This window comes from Zingiber officinale, chromosome 7B (assembly GCF_018446385.1).
Source record: "Zingiber officinale cultivar Zhangliang chromosome 7B, Zo_v1.1, whole genome shotgun sequence".
In the NCBI taxonomy this organism is placed as follows: Eukaryota; Viridiplantae; Streptophyta; class Magnoliopsida; order Zingiberales; family Zingiberaceae; genus Zingiber; species Zingiber officinale.
The window spans coordinates 53364805-53391337 of NC_055999.1; the positions used below are offsets into that span (position 1 = coordinate 53364805).

The following is a 26533-nucleotide window of genomic DNA, read 5'->3' on the forward strand; positions in this document are numbered from 1 at the left end:
TTTCCCATTCATTATGTGGCTCTAATCGCTGAAACTCGTTTGACTGCCTTCTCATTCTATCATTTATTGAAGAAAATTGCTGATTATGTAACGATAACATGATGCGACGATGACGCAGAAGATGAAAAGAAGCATAGATATACTTGGAATCAAAGGCAGTGATTTCCCACCCACCTAACAGGAAGGACCAAAGAGCTAAATGAGAAGAGTTTTGTAAACACTGCTGCTACTACTACCAGGACTACTATTACTAAAGAGACAGAGCTGATGATGCCAAAGAGGCAGAGGGCCTTGACTGCTCACAACTGCCGTGCTCAGGGATTCCTTGGAGTAGCATTAAAGCCTTGGCTTCTCAGATCCAATCCACCACCCAACCCAACTCGACGTTTTCTCCTCCTTTTTTAGCTTTTCTCATTCCCCCTCCCTCATTCCTCCACGACGGCACAAAAAGAGGAACAGACATGGTGTTAGCTTCCAAATTCCTCTGTATTCTCGTCGTCGCCGCCGCCTTCCTCTTCTTGTATTATACCCTGTTCGGAATCTCTCCGTGGGATGTTCCAGATGAGAGCAGAGCTCTGCAGCGGTTCGACGGTGGAGCTCGGGAAGTCGGAGAAATCCGTATGTCGTCGGGGGAAGACAATGCCGGCGACGACATGGCCGCCCGGATGCTCACGAGGCTCAGGTTCCTCCTTGGCGTCAAGATTACCAGGCGTGCGAGGGAGACGCACTCCCCTGCGCCAGCTCCTTCATTCTTCGCCGGGAAACCACATCAGTTTCACTTCTCCAGGCCCCATCGCCACCCGGCGTCGCCGGTGCACCGCCACATTGCTCCGGAGCAGAGTCTGGAGTACGGGAGTGGCAATGGAGCGAAGAAGAGGCACAAAAGAGTTGTAGTGATCGTAGCAGTGCTCGTTGGTGCCGCCGGAGTAGTCGTCCTCTCAGGCACTGCCATCTTTCTACTCTGCAAGAGTTCAAGAAGAAGGAACTCCAAGAAAAGGTCCGAAAGGCTGGTGTCGATCTCTCGCCGGGGACCCATCCTTTGCGCTCCCTCCGGCAGAGCCGACAACGTGAGCTTTGATCCCACCTCCGACCAGTTCTATCTAAATTCTTTAGCCAAATATCTGGAGAATGACTTCAATATGAAGAATGCCGCACCGGGGGAGACCATTCCTAATTGCCAATCACCAAAAAATGGGCATCAGGATGACGACGACGATTCCTTCCACTCAGTTTCTTCTCAGCCATTGAATCAGTCAGCTCTGAGTTCATTGGAGGAGAACTTTTCTCCGGTGAGTTCCTACAAGTCCACTTCACCGGTTCGGAATCCAACTTCAAGAACCTTGGTGACTCCGCAGAAGGTCTCGACTCCAACTCAATCCTTCCTCTCTTCTTCCTCACAAAGTTTCAGCGGAAGGAGATTTCAAGCACCTTCTTCACTTTCCCAGGAGGATAATGTTTCTCCATTAATGGCAGAGATAGCATCTTCTTGTCCCTTTTCCATGGAGGTTAATGTTTCTCCATTAATGGCAGAGAGAGCAGCTTCTTCTTACTTTTCCATGGAGGATAATGCTTCTCCAATAATGACAGAGAGAGCGTCTTCTTCTACCGCAAGGAGTACAAGCGATAGCAATGAAGCAGTGGTCTTTTCTCCAATGTCAGGTATCAGTAACGGCCATAGTTCCAAAAAACCACCTCCACCGCCGCCTCCACCTCCTCCTATTAGGCCAATTCTATTGCCCAGGAGCAGCTCAGCTCGTCCTCCACCACCGCCAGCGCCGCCATGTCCAATTCTGCTATCTAAACCAGTAGGCAACGATGGCACTCCACTTCCCAAGTTGAAGCCTCTTCACTGGGACAAAGTCAGAGCAGCGCCTGATCGTTTGATGGTATGGGACAAGATAAGATCGAGCTCATTTGAGTAAGCAAGCAAGCAAGCGATATCTTCTTTGTTTCGTATCATACCATAAAATTGTTAACTCAACCTTTTGCTTCAAACCAGATTCGACGAGAAAATGATCGAGTCTCTTTTCGGGTACAATTTACAAAGTTCAGCGAAGAAGCCCGAGGAAGGGAAGAGCAAGACACCTTCTCCTGGAAAACATGTCTTGGAGCACAAGAGGCTACAGAACGTCACCATACTGATGAAGGCCTTGAATTCTACTGCTGAGCAAGTTTGCAATGCTTTGATGATAGGTAAACTAAGAAATTCAATTTACATTTAGTTTGTAAAAGGGAAGCATGGTATATGAAGCTCTTGCCAATGCAAAGTCTAAAAAAAGGATTAGATCATATTAGGTTTATTATACACAATCTTATCCTACATCGTAAGAGACTATTTATATGACTCGAGTTTGTGACCACAATTATGGCAAAAGGTGAATACGCTCGCCCCCGGTGCCTCCGTCAATCCCTCCCAAGGTCAACACGGAGGAGGTAAATCACGGACGGCTACTAGCCTTTGGAATAGTGACTAGCACATAAGGGAGGTATTTGCCTCGGCTTTGCCCAGATTCGAACATCAGACCTCATTGTGGCAATACCTCATGTGCTAGCTATTAGACTCATCCGAGGGGACACAAGAACACATGGTAGTAGACATTACTGCTGCATTAATGCTCCCCTTCAATTTACATTTAGTTCATAATTTCATTATTTTTGCAAGTTGATTTAGAAAATACAATAACAATCACAACACAGTGAGTCGTCACAACACAATCCAACTGTATGCAAGGTTATCTTGCTACTAGTAATATCAACGACAACAAAATGAGTTGAATCAAGTATATGCAAGGTTATCTCGCTAGTAATACTTGGATTATGAGCGGAAACTTGACCTTAAAACAAATACAAGATCTAAATATGTAAGAAGAATGTAAGTTATCACTGTGTCTAGAATTGGGAAAGAAAAGGGATCAACTGATTGAATAGTGGTTGAACAACTTTTTTCAGCTTGATAGAAACGACATGATCGGTTGGTTTTCTACTTTCATTAGGTGAAGGACTGACTGCGCAACAGTTGGAAGCATTGGTGAAGATGGCACCAACACAGGAAGAAGAAGAAGAGCTCTCCAAGTTTGATGGCAACCTTGACGAGTTAGACCCTTCGGAGAAGTTTCTTAAGACAATGCTTCGCATACCCTTTGCATTCCCAAGAAGTGAAGTCATGCTGTTCAAAGAAACATTCGAGGATGAAGTAGCTCATCTTCGAAGTTCTTTTGCAATGATCAAAGTAAGCACTCTAATGGGAAAATTTTCACCATCTAGAATATATGTGATGCTATTAACTGGTGACTTTGCTCCTTTGCTAATCTTATTGATCTTGTTCTAGGAAGCTTGCAAAGAGTTCAGATCCAGTAGGCTTTTCTTCAGGTTGTTGGAAGCTGTGCTTAAAACTGGAAACAGGATGAATGTTGGAACCATTAGAGGCGGTGCAAGAGCTTTCAAACTCGATGCTCTCTTGAAACTAGCAGACGTGAAAGGAACTGATGGAAAAACTACCTTGCTACATTTTGTTGTGCAGGAAATAGTTCGATTAGAAGGTCTAAATGTGAACGAAATGGAGATCAATAACACCAAGTGGACAGCTGAAGAAAGAGATGATGACTACAAGGGAACTTGTCTAAAGCTTGTTTCAGGACTAAGCACTGAACTCACTAATGTTAAGAAGACAGCAACTATTGACTTGGATGTCTTGGTGACCTCTGTCACAAATCTTTCAATCGGATTGTGCCAATTGAAGCATTTAGTAGAGAAAGACAAGATTGTCAGTGAAAGAAGTAATAAATTTGTGCTTACTATGAAGTTATTTCTGAGTGATGCCGAAAGGATAATAGAAGAGCTGAAAGGTGATGAGAAGCAAGTGTTGCTTCAAGTGAGAGGTATCACAGAGTACTATCATGGAGATGTGAGCAAGGATGAATCGAACCCACTAAGAATTTTTGTAATTGTGAGGGACTTCCTTTGCATGCTAGATAGAGTGTGCAAAGATGTGGGCAGCTCAAGAATTCGACATGGTCCTATTCAGTTGCTGCCATTTGATAGGAGGAGCTGAGTTCTTTCTTCTTCCTAATTTTCATTTTCTCCAATATCACATAGCAGCCAAATGTAGAGAAGTCGGTATCTTTCTTTTGTGTGAGAATTGTATGATGTGTAGATAAATCTGAACATAAATTTTGAAGCATCGTTGAGTTTGTATTTGTGGATTTATGTTTGTTGGATTCCCTCGGGCAGCTGCATTGCATTGTAAAATTTGTGAAGAAGTGCACAAGGATGCTTAGCTTGAAGGAGCGAATTCTAGTTATTCAGCTGCAGCACATTTGTTTGAGAATCTAGCAAAATTAGGGAATAGGATTTTTATGTTACACAATTTATTGCTCTACCTGAACAGGTGATGATGGTCTTGCTGACTTGCTAGTGTATTGCATGATGCCTTGTGGCTTGCATTTCCAAGGAAGAGTATGAGGCCCACACAACTAGACAGGGTTGATGGAGTCCACCGACTATGTTGCAAAAATATGTTGGCTGAATATTCATCTACAATCAAATGGTAAAAGAGGATTCACTTATCGTAGCGTTCCTATTAATCCGTTCAAGTCAATACGAAATAGATAAATCATGAATATCTATTAACCATTAATATAGGTGACCAAGATATGAGGAGATATGTACGCACCGAATTTAACCCTAAAATTTCATGTAACTACAATTAAAAAAGATTGCGCAAAGGAGAGAGAGGACCCACTGGTTGTGAATTCCCAATGGAATTGGAATTCGGATCAGAATGAACTAGTTTGTACCTTTTGGTTGGTTGGACCTATTTAGGTTTCTCTTGAGCCTTTGGGTGGCTTGAACAATTCACATCATACCAATTCACTCAAAACCATTGAATGAGTTGGTCATGGCACTTGACTCAAAACTACACCGATGCGCATATCATGTTAGTGGAGTAGCCATCCACAAGTGCCATATTGTGTCTTATGTGTGCGACGTGAACCTCATTTGAGTCAGGGATAGTCCATCATGAGTATTGCAAGAGTTCCATCCTTCTTTGCTCTCCTTGTTTTTCAAACAAACTGCCTGTTGTGATTTGATTACGCTAACAAAATAATCTAATCTATAATTGCACCAATAAATGACGAGCATGCAATAAACGATAATAAGAGTAAGGTTAAGAATTTGTGTATCTCCGGTTGAAGCATCGAGCTTGCCGACTGTCTTTAGAGAATTTATTGCCGCCCATGGTGCAGAGGCTCTCCGGCAAAACCCTTCCAAGATCCGACAACCGCTCGCGCCGTTCGTAGGTGCACTCCAAAACGAACGCCGCACTCGGACTCAACCTCAGATCGCAGAAATCAAGCCTCAAAACTCGAACTCGGGAAGAAGAAAGGAGAAAGCAGAGGAATGCTTTGCTTTGGAGTTGAGTTGAGAAGGAAGTGAGGCAGTGTATTTATACACTTGAAGCAGTGCACAAGAACCAAAGTGTACGTCGGTTCGAAGAAGTGTGTTGCTTCTGCTTTCTCACGCGGAGACCAGCCAGGTGCGTCTCTTCGCTTTTTCAGATGCGGACCAAATCACAAATCACGCGGACAGATACCATCAGGTGCGAACCAAACCGGACTCAGGTAGCCAAATCAGACTGGCAAAAATAAACTGGGCCGCCCGTAAGTGCGAGGCCCACGAGCTGGGGATTTGCCCCCCCCCCCCCCCCCCCCGCGCGCGCGCGATGTTCGCGTGCGTCGCGCCCGGTTTATGGATTTCCGGTTCGAACCCCCCTGAAACGACCTGATTTGGGCTCGGCCCGCGCATGCGTGTAGGTCCCCTTAATTTTGCTAAGCATGGATGAAAGGACTCCATATATAAAGCCTTCCAACCTTTCTTTTCTTAGCAATGTGGGACTAAAAGCTTACACTTATGCATTACCAAAAGCAAAGGGAATAATGTGAATTAAAACTCAACAATCCCCCACTAATTCAAATTATTTTAGTCGAAAACAAAGATATATTCTGAGGCTTGGTTGCAATGAGCTTTCAGTGAAAATACCTTCCGGTTTGAATTTTCACCTAAGTACACCAATCTTATTCACATAGGTTTGAAGAGAACTGAGTCTTGATCTTAAACCTTTTATATGTGAAGATCAATTGGTAACAACTCATCACTGGGGACGGTTGAATCCTTCTGGGTTGGTGCATTACGGTCATGCCACCGAATCTTGTTTCATAAGTGCTAAGGAGAGTTGCCTAGACCCCCCCACACTGCGGGCCCACAGTTACACTTACATAGGTGAGTTCTCCAAGGATGTACTGCAAGCATCCTGTCATTAAGACCTTGAACTCATTAAGAGCTCCTAAGCTCATCCTTACTAGCAGTCAAGCATCTATCCAGGGAAGAGACTATGAGATTACATCTCAATCAATTTGATGCTTACGATTCATCCTTATAGCTTGTTTATACCACATTGAACCTACTTCTTGGGATCTCCAATCAGATAGGTTGGGTTGCTGCTATAGATGAATCCAGGACAGGCCTCAGTCCCATTCCTTTACTGGATCTCTTGATTTTCTCATAATCAAGCCCTTTAGTGAGTGGATCAGCAATATTGTCCTTTGAACTTACAAAGTCCAATGACACCACTCCAAGAGACACTAACTCATGAATAGACTTTAATCGTATTCGTATATGTCTCTTCTGTTTCTGGTTATACTTGGAGCTTCTAATCTGAGCTATTGTTGTTTGATTATCACAGTGTACTGAAATAGAAGGTATTGGCTTCATCATCAAGGGAATTTCAGAAAGAAGACCCTTCAGCCAATCAGCTTCAGTTACTGTGGTATCCAAAGCACACAATTCTGCCTCAGATGTAGAACGAGTTATAATCGTCTGTTTAACAGACCTCCAAGCAACTGCACCGCCTCCAAGTGTAAAAACATAACCAGTAACGCCTTTACACTCAGCAGTGTCCGTTATCCAACTAGCATCACTATATCCCTCCAGGACTGCAGGGAATCTCCCATACCACGTGCCCAAGGATATAGTGCCTTTTAGGTATCGAATACTCTGTCTAATGCATCCCAATGCGTTCTGTCCGGACAGCTGGTAAACCTGCTCAATTTCGATATAGCAAAAGAAATATCAGGTCTAGAATAATTTGCTAAATACATTAGACTACCTATTATTTGTGAGTATCTTAATTGAGACACTGCCATACCACTCTTATTCTTGTGGAGAGTTTTTGAAGGATCATACGGTGTGACTACAGATTTAACTTGGCTATAACCATATTTCTCTAATACTCTCTCAATATAGAGTGACCGAGAAATTGCTATTCCATCAGTTGATCGAGTCAACTTCAGCCCTAAAATCATGTCAGCACAACACATATCCTTCATATCAAACTTACCACTTAAGAGGGTCTTAGTCTCATTAATAATAGAAAGGTTAGATCCAAATAGTAGAATATCATCTACATATAAACATAAGATAATACAATTATCATCTTTCATTTTAGCATACACACATTTATCAGAGTCATTCATTTCAAAGCCAAACGATAGCATAGCACTATCAAATTTTTCGTGCCACTGCTTTGGGGCTTGCTTCAAACCATAAAGAGATTTAACTAACCTACAGACTTTATTCTCATTTCCAGAAACTACATGTCCCTCAGGCTGATCCATATATATCTTTTCTTCAAGATCTCCACTAAGGAATGTCGTTTTGACATCCATTTGATGAACCTTAAGATAATATATGGATGCCAATGCTATCAACATTCAGATTGTAGTAATTCTAGTAACAGGAGAATAAGTGTCAAAATAGTCAATCCCTTCTTTCTGTTTGAATCCCTTAGCAACTAGGTGGGCTTTGAATTTATCTACTGACCCATCAGGTTTTAATTTTCTTTTAAACACCCATTTACATCCTATAGTATTACACCCAGGAGGTAAATCTACCAACTCCCAAGTGACATTAGAGATAATAGAGTCCATTTTATTTTTAATGAACTCTTTCCAGTGCTTAGCTTCAGGAGAAGTCATAGCATCTCTATATGTCACAGGGTCACCTTCTATATTATAGGTGATAAAGTCATGGCCTAAATCCATAGACACACGTTGCCTCTTGCTTCTTCTCAGTTCTGTACACTCACTAGATTCATCTAGTCTAGAGTGACTTGAGGAAGGTAAACCTTCTACGGATAATGGGGTCTCTTTGGAAGCAGGCTTATCTCTAGTAGGAATACTAGATATAGACTGAGGTGTTCTTGTCTTCATAGGAAATATATCCTCAAAAAATGTAGCATCGCGAAGTTCGACAATAGTATTTGCATCTATTCCAGATATTTCTGATTTAATAATCAGAAATCTATATGCAATACTATTTTGAGCATAACCCAAGAAGATACCATCTACGGTCTTTGGACCAAGTTTTTTCCTTCTGTGTTCAGGTACTAGTACCTTTGCAAGGCACCCCCACACTTTAAGATATTTCAAACTTATCCTCCGGCCTTTCCAAAGCTCATATGGGCTTTTATCCCTAGACCTCATGGGGATTCTATTTAACACATGGCATGCAGTGTATAGAGCTTCCCCCCACATGAAGTTGGGTAACCCAGAACTACCTAACATGGAATTAATCATATCTTCAAGGGTTCGATTTTTTCGTTCTGCTATATCGTTGGATTAAGGACTATATGGAGCAGTTACCTCCTGAATTATACCTGTATCTTGACAAAATTTTTGAAACAGGTTCGAGGTAAACTCTCCACCCCTATCAGACCTTAATCTCTTAACAGATTTATTTGTTTGATTCTCAGCTTCAGATTTAAAAATCATAAATTTATCTAAAGCTTCATCCTTAGTTTTCAACAAATAAACATAACAATAGCGAGAGTGATCATCAATAAAGGAGATGAAATACCTTTTATGATCTCTCGTTATTACACCGTTAAACTCACAACAGTCAGTATGGATCAATTCTAAAATATCATAATTTCTCTCAACTGATTTGAAGGGTTTTCGGGTTTGTTTATATTGCACACAAACTTCATATTTTTTCTTATCATTTATAGCATACTTAGGAATCATGTCTAGGTTCATCATCCATTTCACGGTATTAAGATTGACATGTCCTAATCTGTCATGCCATATATCATAAGACTCAATGTTATATGAACAACCAATATCAGTAGATTTATTTAAGGTAGCATTTTCTACATTGAGTTTAAATAAACCTTCATTAAGGTAACCTTTTCCAATAAAGGTTCCTAAATGTAATATTACAACTTTATTACATCTAAAGTTCAACGCATAACTAGCACGGACTAACTTTGACCCGCTAATCAAATTCCGACGGACCGCTGGAACATGATGCACCTCATGCAGTGACAGGATTTTTCCAGAGGTGAACCTCAGGTCAACTTGTCCTATCCCAAACACCCTGGCTGCAGAATGGTTCCCCATGGTCACGGAAGTGCCTTCAATTACCTGATAAGTAAGGAAGACAGAGCGATCAGTACAACAGTGCACATTAGCACCTGTATCAACTAACCATTCATTAGGTTGATAGATCAAGTTTAGTTCGGGGTTGAAGGTAACAAACCTATTGCTGGTGTCATCACTAGCAGTTACGATATTTGCTTGTGCCTTGATGTTGGACGCATTGCTTTGGTTTTTCTCCTTGTCTTTTCGCTTAGGGCAGAATTTGGCATAATGTCCAATTTGTCCACATGCCCAGCATGGCTTGGTTACATTTTTCTTTTGAACCTTTGGTTAGGGTTTCATCTTGTTCTTTATTTTTCTGATTTTTGAATTTCTTCTTGTCAGATGAGACTACTACATTTGCCTTTGGAATAAAATCCATAGGCATTCTTGTATCATCATTTTTATGTTGCTTCCGATGTTCTTCTTCGATATTTAAGGCAATCATCAAATCTTCTAGAGAGATTTTACCTCTCCGATGTTTAAGAGTCATGCCAAAATCTTCCCAACTCGGAGGCAATTTTTCGATGATAGACAAGACCTGAAATTTTTCGGGTAATGAATGGCATATCTCCTTCAGCAAGACCATGAATTTGAACTTGGAATTCATGTGTTTGCTCGACCACTGATTTGCCTTCAACCATTTTGAAGTTTAAGAATTATGCCACAGTGTACTTTTCTAATCCAGAATCTTCGGAGTTGTATTTTTTATCCAAAGATTTCCACAACTCTTTAGCCGAAGATGTTGAGCAGTACACATCAAATAGTGCATCTGAGAGGGCAGACAGGATTCTCCCATGGCAGAGATAATCTCTTTGCTTAAACCTCTCTAAGGCAACACTATGGGCAGGTTCATCTTCATTAGGTGAAGGAGGGTCTGTTTCTATAACGGAGAATATCCCTAGCGTAGTAAGCCAAAATTTCATCCGTTGTTGCCAACGTCTGAAGTTTTGCCCGAAAAATCTTTCGGGTCGGGCGCTAGCCTCATCAGACCCTGTTACCCTATCATTCATCATGTTTATTGATGCTACAATAAATTCTCTAAAATTGTTGTGATTTGATTACGCTAACACAGTAATCTAATCTATAATTGCACCAATAAATGACGAGCATGCAATAAACGGTAATAAGAGTAAGGTTAAGAATTTGTGTATCTCCGGTTGAAGCGTCGGACTTGCCGACTGTCTTTAGAGAATTTATTACCGCCCACGGTGTAGAGGCTCTCCGGCAAAACCCTCCCAAGATCCGACAACCGCTCGCGCCGTTCGTAGGTGCACTCCAAGCGAACGCCGCACTCGGACTCAACCTCAGATCGCAGAAACCAAGCCTCAGAACTCGAACTCGGGAAGAAGAAAGGAGAAAGCAGAGGAATGCTTTGCTTCGGAGTGTGAGTTGAGAAGGAAGTGAGGCAGTGTATTTATACACTTGAAGCAGTGCACAGGAACCAAAGTGTACGTCGGTTCGAAGAAGTGCGAAACCGGACCGCCCGTAAGCGCGAGGCCCACGAGCTGGGGATTTGCACTCCCCCCTGCGCGCGATGTTCGCATGCGTCGCGCCCGGTTTATGGATTTCCGGTTGGAACCCCCTTGAAACCACCTGATTTGAACTCGGCCCGCGCATGCGTATAGGTCCCCTTAATTTTGCTAAGCATGGATGGAAGGACTCCATATATAAAGTCTTCCAACCTTTCTTTTCTTAGCAATGTGGGACTAAAAGCTTACACTTGCATTACCAAAAGCAAAGGGAATAATATGAATTAAAACTCAACACTGCCCACCCAATGGATGCTTCACTTGCTGAGAAAGGGATTTTTACCACACCAAACGCCCACAGAAGAAGGCAGCTATGAGTTTAAAAAGGAAGCTCTTGAGAAAAAAAAATGAAGTGGATTTCCATGTTTCTATCAAGAAAAACATTGTTTCAGTTGGCTTGGAGAAGAAAGAATATCAATGGGTTTTCACTCCAGTCCTCGAGCCATCTTTTGGTATTGGACATATTATATACTGCTTTGTCGAACAATCTTTCTACACAAGACCAAGCAACGCAAAGGATAGGCAGGTGAATGTGTTCAATTTCCTCCAATTGTGGTTCCCAGAAAGTGCACTGTCTCCATCAGTCTAGACGCAAAAGTTGGAAGATGTAGCCGAAATCATCACGAAATCAGAGCATGAAACATATCTCTTTTCTTTGGGTATTGTGATTGGATCTCTGCAGGTAACACAATAAGGAAACGGTATCAAAGGACAGATGAGATTGGTGTACTGTTGATTCAACACCAGCATTATGCTATTAGAACATTAGGTAAATCCACACAGTTGAGAAGAAAATGAAGGATGCATGAAATCCCACTAACCACAAGGATTTTGCCCCAATCAACCATGGTGAAAATTAATATCAAATTACAAGTCTATTAGAAGAAACTGCCATTGCAGGGCATGGATACGCAATAAACAAGATATGGACCAGATTTTGCACTTTGTTTATAAAAATATTATATATTACCTGAAAGAAAAAAGCAAACAACCAATATGTTTAAGACATTGGAAATAAGGCCTATGATTATGAACAATTTTAAAAAATGTTAATTGTTCTTATCTGTGATATTTTTGTTGTTCATCGCAACAATAGAGTGCATCAATACAACAACAGGGCTGCAACAATTCTTGCGAGAGATGCCGGAACATATTGACGATGGAATGCAGCTCGTTTGTTGGTACTTCCTCAAGTAACAAATGCTCAGCAATCTCTGCACTGAAGCTCTTCATTAGGGGCTCTCACAGAATTGCATCTCCTGTTTATGACCAATGTTACAAAAAGTTTAGGAGATGGTGAATCAAGTAAAATCCTGCATTCTCATATTTGATTTGTAAGTTTCAATTGATGGTTATGAATTCAACATTGGAATAAACTTGCCCTCTATAATCATGTAATGATCTTCCAGCTATTTGAATTTAATATATGAAGTCAATCAAATCTATGGAATATAGAATGGTATGAAGTTCCAAAACCATGACAATTAATTTCTTACAAAAATAGAATCATTTACGGAAGTCAGAAATCATTACAAGTACCTTTCCACAAACTGGGCAAGTGTCACTTCTTTCCCTCCATTCGTATGTACAGCTCAGATAAAAATGATGAGAGTAATTTCCTTCAATTTTGGGATTTTCTGGAGTATATTCTGCAACAAGCAGATAACATTATAAGAATCATACTTCCCCCATGTGTTGATGTCTGAAATACAGTAGATGACTTAATATATAGAGAAGGAATAACCACGTTAACATAACCGAAAAATCATAGAAGGTGCATACTTGCAGGGCGATTTAACATTCCCAAAAGCTTAAAACTACTAGCCGAAAGCCACATTAGCAGTTTTATGATTTTAACACTTCCCTTGCTTATGCTTACGGGATTGGATCAATATAACTTATTTGTAGATATATTCCTCTGTTTGCCAAAGAGCTTAATGCTCTGTTTACCCGAAGGTGTGGATCAAGGAGGGAAAGAAATCTACCATGGAAATATATCCTCAGAGGAGGGAATGACTACAAAAGAAAGAAAAAAAATAAAAGAAAACTACATAAGAGAAAGGGAAGGGAAGTGGAGGAAGGAAAGGTGTGACACCATGACCTCTTTGTTGTCTGACTTCCTGTGGCGAGGTCATGATCGCTGCCTCGCCGCAAGGTCGTAGACAAGGTGTGAGGCCGTGGCTGCGACCTTTCAGAGAGATTATGCCTTGCCCGTGGCCTCGGGTGAGGTCGCGCATTGCTCGCAAACATGAGGGAAGTCGCTTATCTCCCCGTAGCCTCGTTGCACGATAAGCGCGCGCAAGGCAAGGCTGTGGCTGGTGAGATACGCTCACCCACGACCTCACAGAGAGGTCCCTTCTCGCCCTTGACCTTGCGGCGCGATGCCGTTGCCGGCTAGGTTGTGCTCGCCCGCGACCTTGCATAGAGGTCTTGTTTCGGCCTTGAACTTATAGAGAAGTCCCATCTCCCCTTGACCTCGCGGCCCCAAGCAAGGTCGTCGGCGACGAGGTTGTGCTCTCCTGTGACCTCGCAGAGAGGTCTCGTCTCGCCCTTGACCTCGCGGTGCGACGAGTGCACACTATGGAAGGTCATCGCCAGTGAGGTTGCGCTTGCCTGTGACCCCACATAGATGTCCTGTTTCACCTGTGACCTCGCGGCATGACGAACAAGGCCACGCCTGTCATCCTCGCTGTAGCTATCGAATAATCTGGAAGTAACCCTATGTTTGGATCGAGCGAGGGAAGGTTTCTTAACGGAAGGGAAAGAGAGGGAAGTGAGGGAAAGTAAAGTATTTAACTTTTCCTTGTTTGGGAGGGATGAACGTAACATGTGTTACTTTGTTTGGGAGGAAAGAAAGGGAAATGAAGGTTAAATAGATAAAGTTACAAAAATATCCTTATTTTTTAAATTAGAAAATTTTCATAATATTAATATTTATTTTATAAATATAAATTAGATATTTTTAATAATAAAATTAATTTTTTATATTATCATTTAAATTAACTATTTTTTTAATAAAAAATTAATTTTTTTATGCTATTCATAACAAAATAATGAATTACCGATAATTAAGTAATTAAATGAGAAATAATGAAAATAATAATTTTAGAAATCTTAAATAAAAATATTTGAAAGATAACGCTGATAACGAGAATTCCTATTCTTTAAAAACTTATTAAATTTTAATGGAAAAATTAAAAAATAGTAGATATCCTCTTAAATTTTGACGACAAAAATAATTTCTCCCTTTAGTTCAGTTAGAAGACGTGTCGGATCCTCTCCTCTAATAATCTGGTAGCAAGCAAGTTGTGAAGAAGGCGAGGAAATTGAACTCGACGACATAATAAAATTAGAAATTGAAATATTTCTTAAACTATTAAGAACAGGGATAAAATTGGAATAAAAAATATTTTATTTTCCCTTCCCCTTCCTTACACCCCAATTCAGGGTGTAAGAAAATCTCTCTTTCCATGGGTAACGAAGGTTAAAGCTTACCCTTTCTTACCTTTCCTTCCCTTTCCTCACTCCTTCCCAAATGAGGTTCAAAATTTCTCTTCCCCTTATTTCCCCTTCCTTCCCCTTCCCTCACCTCCTCCCAAACAGACCGTAAAGGACGAATGGAAAGTTGCTTTCGTCCATTTTTGGATGGACGAAAAAACATGTCAAATTTGATCCACGGATGTATCTAAAATTCATCGGTCCATGTTTTTTATTATGAGTAAACAATGGAAAATGTATCCATTAATGTGTAATCTATTCATTATATCATTCGCGCTCCGAAGTAAATGGACTGTAACTCTCAAACCTAATGGAAAATGATAGTTTTGAGAAATTAGGTTAGGTTGAAAGTATGAATGTAATAGTTGATAATCAATAACTTTCTCAATGTAAACCACAAAAATTGATTAATCATAGTCTAATTAAATGAAAAGATGTTTTTTATTTCCTTTTGTTAATTAAAAGTTAATATGGCAAATAGAAAGATTACTTTTGAGCATAAGAGTATAGAATATGTTGAATGAAATGTTTGTATGCGACTTAGAGTGAGACAAAGTAAATACTTGAGTGTATCATCTACAAAGTCACCTTCCATGATTAGCAGATTATTATTATTATTATTGGTAATTATCATATTTTAGGTATTTAAGTCATTTTTTGTATTTTTAGTATTTTTTTTTATCTTTTTGTATTTTTTTTACTTTGAGTCCGTTTAGGAATTTAGGATTGTGATTGATGGAGTCAAAGAAAGAGAACAATAAGCTAATGATATGGATCATGGTCAACCCACTCTTGATGTTAATGATGATCCATTATGCATCAATGGAGGTCTAATTATAAGGGCTAAGACTAGAAAGATGACGGAAGCACTTAATATACTAATTAAAGATGTGAATGCCAAAGCTACCATTAAATAAGGTTTGACCAAGAGCAAGTCATTCGGCATAGTCAACCTAATTCAAGTCTTAGATGAACTTAATTAGCACTTAAGTCTCATGTCTATGTAGTAGGGATATGTAGGCTTAATTTAGACTCAATTTCTACTTTTATTTGGATTGTAATAAAGTCATAAGCTTAAAATTGCCAAGTAGTCTACATAGGCCTTTAATAAATGGGCCTTCTTTTGGCCTTTTAAGGTTTTTTGGTCACCTTATAGCTATAAATAAAGGGGTAACGACCACACATGGATCTTTGACATTTTTTTCAATCTAAAGCACGGTGAGACTCTCACTTGTTAGTTCTTCATTGAATTAGAACTTATCAAGACATTTCCTTGTGGCGTTTGAAGACTTATCAACCTACATCACAAGGTTGTGGCGTCTACCATCTTCTATGCCAAGGTTCATGCTTTCCTAAGTATTGGGTCAAGGTTCTTTTCATCAATCTTATCGATTTAGTTCTTTCTTTCTTTCTTCTTCCATTCGTTGTGGGTTTTTGAGATATCTTTCTCTTTGGATTCACATCATTTGGTATCAGAGCTTTGGTTTTTCTAAATCAATTTCATTATCCCTTTTCTTTTATGCTTGAATCTTTGTTTATTTTATTCAACATTATCTACTTATCGCTATTATATCAATCTTAGTTAGTTTTTAGTCGTCTTGTTGCTATAAAAAAAGGGAGAAATTCAAAAAAAAAAAGGAAAAAAGTATTTTCAGCCAAAAAAAATAAAAAAAAAGCCGAAATTAAAAAAAAAGGGGAAAAAAATATTTTCAGCAAAAAAAAAGGCGATTTTTTTTTTAAAAAAAAGGAAGAAAAAAGAAGAAGGTGGGTATAAAGAATTGTTATTTCTATACTTACATTTTCCAATTCTGTATTTCTTTTAATATCTTATCTAGTATACTTGCATTTTTCAATTCCGTATTTTCTTTAAAGTCTTGCCTAGTATACTCCGCTTGCCTAGTATACTTGCGTTTTCTAATTCCATATCTTTCTTTAAAGTCTTGCCTAGTATACTCCGCATCTCCTTTGAAGTCTTGCCTAGTATACTTGTGTTTTCCAATTCCGTATTTTCTTTAAAGTCTTGCCTAGTATACTCCGCATCTCCTTTAAAGTCTTGCCTAGTATAGTTGCATTTTCCAATTCCATATTTTCCATTTAAGTTCTGCCAAGATTTAATTCTGGCAAATTTCCTTTCAGTCCTTAATATCAGTTTTTAATTCTGCAACTTGTATTTTTATATCAATTCCTATCTTTTATCCTAATACCTTTGGGAGTTTAAATTAGTCAACGAACGCTTATAGGGAAATTGCCACTATTCTAAGTTCTTTAAAGAGCTAACTTTAGTAAGTTGAGTGATTGAGTGTCAACAGATTGCATTAATGACGACAAGTGGAGAGGAAGCAAGACCGAGAGAAACACTTGAACAACGAGCCTTGAGACAACACTTGGATCGCATGGAAATCAGATTCAATCAAATTCTCGACAGATTAGAGTGACAAGATGCTGTAATTTAGGGATTGCAAAATAGCCAAGCGAGTAGAGTTCCTACACGAAATTCAAGGCAATATAACCGTGATGACAACAATGATGATGATGATGATGATGGCGTATATGAGGATATTGATGATAGAGTTTCCAGTGACAGATCTGGTCATGCTAGAATTAGTGGTGGAAGAAAAAGAATGAATGATTATGTTGATAGAAACTTGGGAAATATTAAGATGAAGATTCCTTCATTTCAAGGCTAAAGCGATCCACACGTATATTTGGAGTGCGAAAAGAAAGTTGTGTTGGGTTTTTCGGGCCGCGAAAACCATTTTTTCGCATCGCGGAAACCCAGAAACCCCCGCCACCGGATCCGCGCGAAGAAAAAATAAAAACAAAATACGAGTACGAGTTTCTAAAGTCTAGATCTACACTAGATAAGAGCGTTACCCTCGATGTGATGCCCTTCGCTATCCCGCTAGTCCAACGGTTTGCCGGATAGCAAGATTGTCAAAGTAGACAACCCTCTAGAAGTATCCACACGAACAAAATTAGGTGGAGGGGACCAAACAAAGGTGTGCTAGCACCTAGGGTGTTCGGCCAAGAGAGGAGAGGGAGAGCTTGAGGAGAGCTTGAGGTAGAAGATGATAGAATGAGCCTTGAATGAAAAAATGAATTCCATTCATTTTGAGTGGCCGGCCACACCAAGTGTAACTCCTCTCATTAATGTGGCCGACCACATTAAAGCAAAGGAGAAGATGTAACTTCCATTAGGTGGCACAATCATGTGTTAACTATGATGATGTGGCATATCATCATTGGCCACTTAATGTCAAGTCACAAATAATGTGGCATAAAGTCAAGTCAAACTTGACTCTTCCTCTTCCTCTCAAGTCAAGTCAAACTTGACTTAATCTCTCTCATGGTTGATCTAATCCAACCATTTAATTCAAGCCAATTTAATATAATGAATCTAATTCATTTAATTAAATTGATTCAATGAGTCATAATCTAAAATAGACTCATTGAACACATGAATTAACTTGAGTCTAACTCAATTAGCCTAATTAGGATTACTCTTAATCCAATTTGATTCATCACATGAATCTAATCCCCTTGGTTCATCATATGAACCTAATCTCCATCTAATTATCCTTTGTGTGTGACCCTAAAGGTTCTTGTAACGTTGGCAATGCCCCTAAACCCATTTAGAAGCATAAGTAATGAGCGGTATCTAGCAACACATTATTACTACCCAAGTTACAAGAATGTTGAGATCCAACATCACCTTGTGACTACTAATTATGACTCGTCACAATATATGACAAGTGTCCTTCTATCCTAGACATCTAGATTGATCAATATGAGCCATAGACCGTGTCACCTCTGACCAATCAAAATCTTGAACTCCAAGTAGACTCACTAAATCAAATGAGCTCAATATCTCATATTGACTCATTTGGGCATGGCCATGCACTTCGTGGTCTCACTCTATCAAGAATATCGATGTCGCTCCCGTCATATAGGAGGGATAGATCCCATCTACATCACTCACATCCCTCTGCATAATTCATTACATACCCAGTAATCGCCTTTATAGTCCACCCAGTTACGGGTGACGTTTGACGAAACCAAAGTACATAACTACTTATGTAGGGATCCATGGTGACTTCAGGTCCAAGGACTAGTAGTCATACTAATAGTCACATGAGAAAGTATATGACACTCATATAACGATCCATGATACTTTCTCATAGTTGGGTCATTCAGTATACATTCTCCAATGCATACCCATGTGTCAACTTGATATCTCTATATCCATGACTTGTGAGATCAAGTCATCGAGTTGACCTACATGCTAGTCTTATTGCATTAACATTGTCCCTGAATGTTAATACTCGACTAGGAATGATTAAGAGTAGTGTTCCCTATATCATCTCACTATCGGTTCAACTAACCGATTGATATAGGTGAGAACCTTCTACTCAAGGACGCTATTATACTTAGTTTATTTGGCACTAATACAAGTAAGTATAATAATCAAAACAAATGCCTTTATTTATATAAGAATATAATACAACAAGTCCATAATACAATCATCAAATGATTGGCTCTAGGGATCTAATTAACAATCTCCCACTAGCACTAGTGCCAATCAATGTAGGCTCTAAGCCCCAATGACCTAGTGTGACCATCATGTTTCCTCTGTGCCAAAGCCTTGGTCAAGGGATCTGCGATGGTAGCCTCTGTAGGTACTCTGCATATCTTCACATCTCCTCTCTCGATAATCTCTCGAATGAGATGGAAGCGCCGTAGTATGTGTTTGGTCTGCTGGTGTGAGCGAGGTTCCTTCGCCTGTGCTATAGCTTTATTGTTGTCACAATATAGCTCAATAGGGTCAGCGATACTGGGAACCACCCCAAGTTCAGTGATGAACTTGCGGATTCAAACTGCCTCCTTTGCTGCCTCTGATGCTGCAATGTATTCGGCCTCTGTCGTAGAATCAGCTACTGTGTCCTGCTTCGAACTCTTCCAGCTCATAGCACCACCATTAATGCAAAACACGAACCCTGACTGTGATCGATAATCATCCTGGTCGGTTTGGAAGCTGGCATCACTGTAACCCTTTACAGCTAGCTCATCATTGCCTCCATATATCAAGAAATATTCTTTAGTCCTTCTTAAGTACTTAAGAATATTCTTGACTGCTATCCAGTGACTTTCACCTGGATCTGACTGGTATCTGCTCGTCATGCTCAAAGCATACGAGACTTCAGGTCGAGTACATAGCATGTCGTACATGATAGATCCTATGGCTGAGGCATAAGGGATCTGATCCATGCAGTCTCTCACCTCTCTAGAAGAAGGACCTTGAGTCTTCGAAAGACTCACGCCATGCGACATCAGCAGAAATCCCTTCTTGGAATTCTGCATGGCAAACCGAAGGAGTACCTTGTCAATATATGTACTCTGACTTAGGCCAAACAATCTCTTATATCTATCTCTATAGATCTGTATCCCTAGAATGCGGGATGCCTCACCTAAGTCCTTCATTGAGAAGCAACTCCCTAGCATGTCTTGACAGACTGAAGCAAAGGGATGTCCTTCCCAATGAGTAGTATGTCATCCACATACAATATGAGGAAGACAACTATATCCCCTACAACCTTCTTGTAGAGACAAGGCTCATCTTCGTTCTTGATGAAACTAAACTATTTGATTGCCTCATCGAATCGAAGATTCCAACTCCGAGAAGCTTGCTTTAGTCCATAAATGGACCTATGCAGCTTGCATACTCTGCTAGTATGCTGTGGATTTACAAAACCCTCAGGTTGTGTCATGTACACATCCTCGAGTAGGTTTCCTTTCAGAAACGCGGTTTTAACATCCATCTGCCATATCTTATAGTCATGGTAAGCTACAATAACAAGCATGATCCGAATGGACTTAAACATCGCTACTGGAGAAAAGGTTTCATCATAGTCAATACTATGAATCTGCTTGAAACCTTTAGCTACCAAGCGACTCTTATAGATAAGTCCATCCATGTCAGTCTTTCTCTTAAAGACCCACTTACACCCAATGGGTTTTACCCCTTCAGGTGGATCAACCAAAGTTCATACTTGGTTGGTGTACATGGATTCCATTTCGGATCTCATGGCCTCTAGCCATTTCTCGGAATCTGGTCTCATCACAGCTTCCTGATAGGTGGTAGGCTCATCCTCTATGAGCACAACGTCATCATGGCCAGACAAGAGAAATGAGTATCTCTCAGGCTGACGACGTACCCTATCAGACCCGCGAAGAGGTATGTCTACTTGAACTGGTTGTTGTTCCTTAACTCCTTGTGGAACAACATCATCCAAAACACTTTGTGGTTCCAGTTCAACTTCCATCGAGGCTTCAGTGCTATTGTTCGCATCTTGAACTTCTTCAAGATCGAACGTGCTCCCACTAGTTTTCTAGAAACAAAGTCCCTTTCTAGAAAGACCCCAGTCTTTGCCACAACTACCTTGTGCTGACTGGGAATGTAGAAGTAATATCCCTTAGTTTCCTGGGATATCCAATAAATTAGCACTTGTCGGATTTGTGTCCTAATTTGTCTGAGACTTGACGTCGAATGTAAGTCTCACAACCCCAAATCCTCATAAAAGACACCTGGACATCTCTCCCAGTCCATATCCTATATGGCGTCTTTATCACGGCCTTGGATGGAACTCGGTTGAGTATAAAAGCTACCGTGTCTAGAGCATAGCCCCAAAGGAATGACGGAAGATCTTTGTGACTCATCATAGATCGTACCATATCTAATAGGGTACGATTCCTCCTTTCGGATACACCATTCTACTGTGGTGTTCCAGGAGGAGTGAGTTGGGATAGAATCCCACACTCAGCTAGATAGTCACGAAACTCATGGCTAAGGTATTCTCCACCTCGATCTGATCGAAGTATCTTAATACTCTTGCCAAGCTGGTTCTGTACTTCATTCTTGAATTCTTTGAACTTTTCAAAGGATTCTGACTTATGTGTCATCAATTACACATAACCATATCTACTGAAGTCATCATTAAATATGATGAAGTACCTATAACCGCCTCTAGTAGCGACATTGAAAGGGCCACATACATCACTATGTATAAGACCTAACAAGTCAGTCGCTCTCTCACTGTGCCCACTAAAGGGAGTTTTGGTCATCTTGCCTAGTAGGCATGACTCGCACGTCTCATAAGATTCAAAATCAAATGAGTCCAGCAAACCATCCTTATGGAGCTGGGATAAGTGCTTGTCATTTATATGACCTAAGCGACAGTTCCAGAGATAGGTTTGATTCAAGTCATTTGACTTGAACCTCTTGGTATTTATGTTATAGATAGGGCTTTCAAGGTCTAGAATGTAGAGTTCGTTCATCAGAGGTGCACTACAATAGAACATATCTTTTAAATAAACAGAACAACATTTGTCCTTAATTATAAAAGAGAAACCTTTCTTGTCCAAATAAGAAACTGAAATTATGTTCTTAGTTAATGCAGGCACATAACAACAATCATCCAACTCTAATACAAGCCCAGAGGGCAGAGATAGAAAATAAGTCCCTACAGCAATAGCAGCAACCCGTGCTCCATTGCCTACGCGTAGGTCCACCTCGCCCTTCGCCAATGCCCTGCTATTTCTCAGCGCCTGCACATTAGTACAAATGTGAGATGCATATCCGGTATCTAATACCCATGATGAAGAAATAGATAGATTGACTTCTATAACATATATACCTGAAGTGGAAGTCTCACTTCGTTTCTTATTAAGATCTTCTAGGTACACCTTGCAGTTCCTCTTCCAGTGCCCGGTTTGATCGCAGTGGAAGCAGGTAGCATCCTTGGTGACCCCTCCTTTAGGCTTCAGTGCCTTGCCTTTGCCCTTGACTTGAGACTTTCCTTTGCCTTTGGGCTTGCCCTTGCCCTTGTGTTTCTAAACCATCAGAACAGAGTGGCGCTTTGCCTTCTTAAGGTTCAGCTCAGCAGTTCTTAACATGCTAAGCAGCTCGGGCAGTTGCTTGTCAATTTCATTCATATTGTAGTTTAGAACGAACTGACTATAGCTATCCGGCAAGGATTGCAAGATCAGGTCAGTGGGCAGCTCTTGGCCAAGCGGGAATCGCAACCTCTGTAGGTTTTCTATGTACCCAATCATTTTGAGCACATATGGGCCTACGGGAGCCCCATCTGACATCTTGCACTGAAACAGTGCTCTTGAGATCTCAAATCTCTCATGCCTCGCTTGTCCTTGATACAGTTGACGAAGATGTTCAACCATATCGTAAGCGCCCATTAACTCATGTTGCTTCTGAAGCTCAGAGTTCATGGTCGCGAGCATTAGACAGGACACATCTAATGCGTCATCTTGATGCTTCTTGTAAGCATCTTTGTCTGCTCGCGTGGCTCCAGAACGTACAGTTTACGTTCCTGGGTGAGAACTATTCTCAAGTTCCTGTACCAGTCCAGGAAATTTGCTCCGTTGAGCTTGTCCTTCTCAAGGACAGAACGCAGAGAGAAGGTGTTCATATTTGACGTCATGGTTTATCTACAACAGAAAAATGCAGAAAATAAATATCATATTCTTTAAATCATTTAATTAGGCCTTTAACTAAATGATGCTCCCACTGAATTCTAAAATTCATGTGGGACAAGATCCGCATCATACTAACCCTTGAGTTAGCTTTGGCTAATACGCCCAAGACTTAGTATGATCGGTAGGTAACGATTTACCAATTACATCTCTATGCAACTCTTGTTTATAGGATCATTATCCGCAGTTATATTAAAACTTGAGTTAGCTTTGGCTAATATAAATGTGATTTATGTCCTATCTTTCCAACCATTAGAAGAATGCCTATAGTTGTACTCGATCCAACCGAGTTAACTAGGAATACTCAATCTAATTGAGTTTTTATTCTCCCATGCGTTGATAAGCGGGACCAAGATTGTCCCTCCGTACCCTACCAAGATAATATGTGTTGCTCTGCTTTGGCAGATTCAACAACACATGTGATCGAGGTAGTGATAGGTATCACGGCACGGTAGGCATTAGAGTTGACGTGATTTAGATCTAATCTAAACGATGATGTGTATCATATACTCGATAGATCTAATCTCTTCGAAGGGTGCATCATGTGCACGACTTAGATCTAATCTAATCATTAGGCACTAATTAATTACTTAATCATGCATCACATATACACAAGCAATTAATTAAATTAATTTGTGATTTAGTCATGGCCCTACTACGATCTTCTCAAGCCAATGAGAAGATCGGATGGTCAACCTAAGGTCAACAGCTTCTCAAGCTTCTCCCTTTGACCACCTTGTGTTGCTTGCCCTTGTGTTTCTAAACCATCAGAACAGAGTGGCGCTTTGCCTTCTTAAGGTTCAGCTCAGCAGTTCTTAACATGCTAAGCAGCTCGGGCAGTTGCTTGTCAATTTCATTCATATTGTAGTTTAGAACGAACTGACTATAGCTATCCGGCAAGGATTGCAAGATCAGGTTAGTGGGCAGCTCTTGGCCAAGCGGGAATCGCAACCTCTGTAGGTTTTCTATGTACCCAATCATTTTGAGCACATATGGGCCTACGGGAGCCCCATCTGACATCTTGCACTGAAATAGTGCCCTTGAGATCTCAAATCTCTCATGCCGTGCTTGTCCTTGATACAGTTGACGAAGATGTTCAACCATATCGTAAGCGCCCATCAACTCGTGTTGCTTCTGAAGCTCAGAGTTCATGGTCGCGAGCATTAGACAGGACACATCTAATGCGTCATCTTGATGCTTCTTGTAAGCATCTTTATCTGTTCGCATGGCATTGGCAGGAGGAGCCTCCGGAATGGGCTGCTCCAGAACGTACAGTTTACGTTCCTGGGTGAGAACTATTCTCAAGTTCCTGTACCAGTCCAGGAAATTTGCTCCGTTGAACTTGTCCTTCTCAAGGACAGAACGCAGAGAGAAGGTGTTCGTATTCGACGTCATGGTTATCTACAACAGAAAAATGCAGAAAATAAATATCATATTCTTTTAAATCATTTAATTAGGCCTTTAACTAAATGATGCTCCCACTGGATTTTATAATTCATGTGGGACAAGATCCACATCATACTACGCCTTGAGTTAGCTTTGGCTAAATCGCACAAGACTTAGTATGATCGGTAGATAACGATTTATTAATTACATCTCTATTTAACTCTTGTTTATAGGATCATTATCCGCAGTTATATTAAAACTTGAGTTAGCTTTGGCTAATATGCCTAAGAATTAATATAAATGTGATTTATGTCCTATCTTTCCAACCATTGGAAGAATGCCTATAGTTGTACTCGATCCAACCGAGTTAACTAGGAATACTCAATCTAATTGAGTTTGTACTCGCCCATGCATTGATAAGCGGGACCAAGATTGTCCCTCCGTACCCTACCAGGATAATATGTGTTGCTCTGCTTTGGCATATTCAACAACACATGTGATCGAGGTAGTGATAGGTATTACGGCACGGTAGGCATTAGAGTTGAAGTGATTTAGATCTAATATAAACAATGATGCGTATCATATACTTAATTTAGATTTAATCTAATCGTGGGGTGCATCATATGCACGACTTAGATCTAATCTAATCGTTAGGCACTAATTAATTACTTAATCATGCATCACATATACACAAGCAATTAATTAAATTATTTGTGATTAGTCATGACCCTACTACGATCTTCTCAAGCCAATGAGAAGATCAGATGGTCAACCTAGGGTTAACAACTTCTCAAGCTCCTCCCTTAGACCACCTTGTGTTGCTCGCGCCCTCCTCATAACTCCGTCTCGAGTGGACCTTCCACGGCTCCAATTTTGTACATTACAATTTTTGAAACTCGAGTTACATTCGAGTCTAAACTACTTTTACAACAAGAATAAATGGAGAAAGGCACGACGTGCAGGTCGCGAATCAAATATACAACATGCACAACACAAATGACGGCGCGCAGGCCGTAATATGAATTACAACACAAATCCAATCAAATTGGGTCTTTTGGGGCCATGACTATCACAAATTATACATAATTCTAAATTATGTAATTTCCATAATTTTCTGTAATTTTAATACTAATTTTTACAATTTTTACGAGTAAAATTTTCCGGCGGTCCCGTTTAGCGGTTTTCGGGTGCAATCGCGGAACGAATCTCGTTGCTGGGCCAGGGGCAATGCCCCTACCCGCGATCTAACCATCGCGAGGGTTCCTTAGCGATCCTACAGCGCCTTAGTCCGCTGTCTCAAAAAGTTTTTGGGTGAAACCTTGCCGTTTCGGAAAAATTTTCTCGGTAGTCGAAGCCTACAAGTGTCGAAACACTTGTGCTTCGCTTCTACGAGAAAAATACCCATAAAAACTCTAAAAATCATAAAATTATAGAATGTTACAGAATCTATATTTTTCATAAAAACACAAACTAAACTCGTACAAGTCTTCGCACGTGGCTCTGATACCACTGTTGGGTTTTTCAGGCCGCGAAAATCACTTTTTCGCGTCGCGGAAACCCCGAAACCCCCGCCACCGGATCCGTGCGAAGAAAAAATAAAAACAAAATACGAGTGCGAGTTTCTAATGTCTAGATTTACACTAGATAAGAGCGTTACCCTCGATGCGATGCCCTTCGCTATCCCGCTAGTCCAACGGTTTGCTGGATCTCAAGATTGTCAAAGTAGACAACCCTCTAGAAGTATCCACACGAACAAAATTAGGGGGAGGGGACCAAACAAAGGTGTGCTAGCACCTTGGGTGTTCGGCCAAGAGAGGAGAGGGAGAGCTTGAGGAGAGCTTGAGGAAGAAGATGATAGAATGAGCCTTGAATGAAAAAATGAATTCCATTCATTTTGAGTGGCCGACCACACCAAGTGTAACTCCTCTCATTAATGTGGCCGGCCACATTAAAGCAAAGGAGAAGATGTAACTTCCATTAGGTGGCACAATCATGTGTTAACTATGATGATGTGGCACATCATCATTGGCCACTTAATGCCAAGTCACAAATGATGTGGCATAAAGTCAAGTTAAACTTGACTCTTCCTCTTCCTCTCAA

General features: G+C 40.5%; 2 protein-coding genes across 5 annotated transcripts; one reads left to right on the plus strand and one right to left on the minus strand.

Moving 5' to 3' along the window:
- Window positions 1-461: 461 nt before the first annotated feature.
- On the plus strand, window positions 462-4213 carry LOC122004346 (formin-like protein 11). The gene is made up of 4 exons (XM_042559250.1): window positions 462-1918; window positions 2000-2193; window positions 2994-3229; window positions 3329-4213. The coding sequence occupies exons 1-4, from the start codon at window positions 462-464 to the stop codon at window positions 4049-4051; spliced, it is 2610 nt and encodes an 869-aa protein (XP_042415184.1). The 3' UTR covers window positions 4052-4213.
- A 7126-nt stretch (window positions 4214-11339) lies between these two features.
- LOC122005747 lies at window positions 11340-13729 on the minus strand. 4 transcript variants are annotated; one of them, XR_006118482.1, is made up of 4 exons: window positions 13101-13729; window positions 12545-12654; window positions 12069-12264; window positions 11340-11681 (listed from the first exon to the last, which is right to left on the minus strand). XR_006118482.1 is itself a non-coding variant. In XM_042560925.1 (3 exons), exons 1-3 carry the CDS (start codon window positions 13426-13428, stop codon window positions 12238-12240), a joined length of 465 nt encoding a protein of 154 aa, XP_042416859.1. In that variant the 5' UTR covers window positions 13429-13729; the 3' UTR covers window positions 11340-12237. The 4 variants fall into 4 exon arrangements, 2 of the variants coding, with proteins under 2 accessions (XP_042416859.1, XP_042416860.1); XR_006118481.1 differs by having other exon boundaries at window positions 11827-12264; XM_042560925.1 differs by having other exon boundaries at window positions 11340-12264.
- Window positions 13730-26533: the final 12804 nt, after the last annotated feature.

What these genes read in the sequence shown, in the direction of transcription:
- LOC122004346 (XM_042559250.1), top strand. Translation starts at nt 462, where the DNA reads ATGGTGTTAGCTTCCAAATTCCTCTGTATTCTCGTCGTCGCCGCCGCC. An exon ending in TTGCAATGCTTTGATGATAG is followed by an intron (nt 2,194 to 2,993) that starts GTAAACTAAGAA and finishes TACTTTCATTAG; the next exon opens with GTGAAGGACTGACTGCGCAA. An exon ending in GTTCTTTTGCAATGATCAAA is followed by an intron (nt 3,230 to 3,328) that starts GTAAGCACTCTA and finishes ATCTTGTTCTAG; the next exon opens with GAAGCTTGCAAAGAGTTCAG.
- LOC122005747 (XM_042560925.1), bottom strand. Translation starts at nt 13,428, where the DNA reads ATGCAAGGTCGCGGGCGAGCACAACCTAGCCGGCAACGGCATCGCGCC. An exon ending in CAGACAACAAAGAGGTCATG is followed by an intron (nt 12,655 to 13,100) that starts GTGTCACACCTT and finishes TGCTTGTTGCAG; the next exon opens with AATATACTCCAGAAAATCCC. An exon ending in CTTGCCCAGTTTGTGGAAAG is followed by an intron (nt 12,265 to 12,544) that starts GTACTTGTAATG and finishes GGTCATAAACAG; the next exon opens with GAGATGCAATTCTGTGAGAG.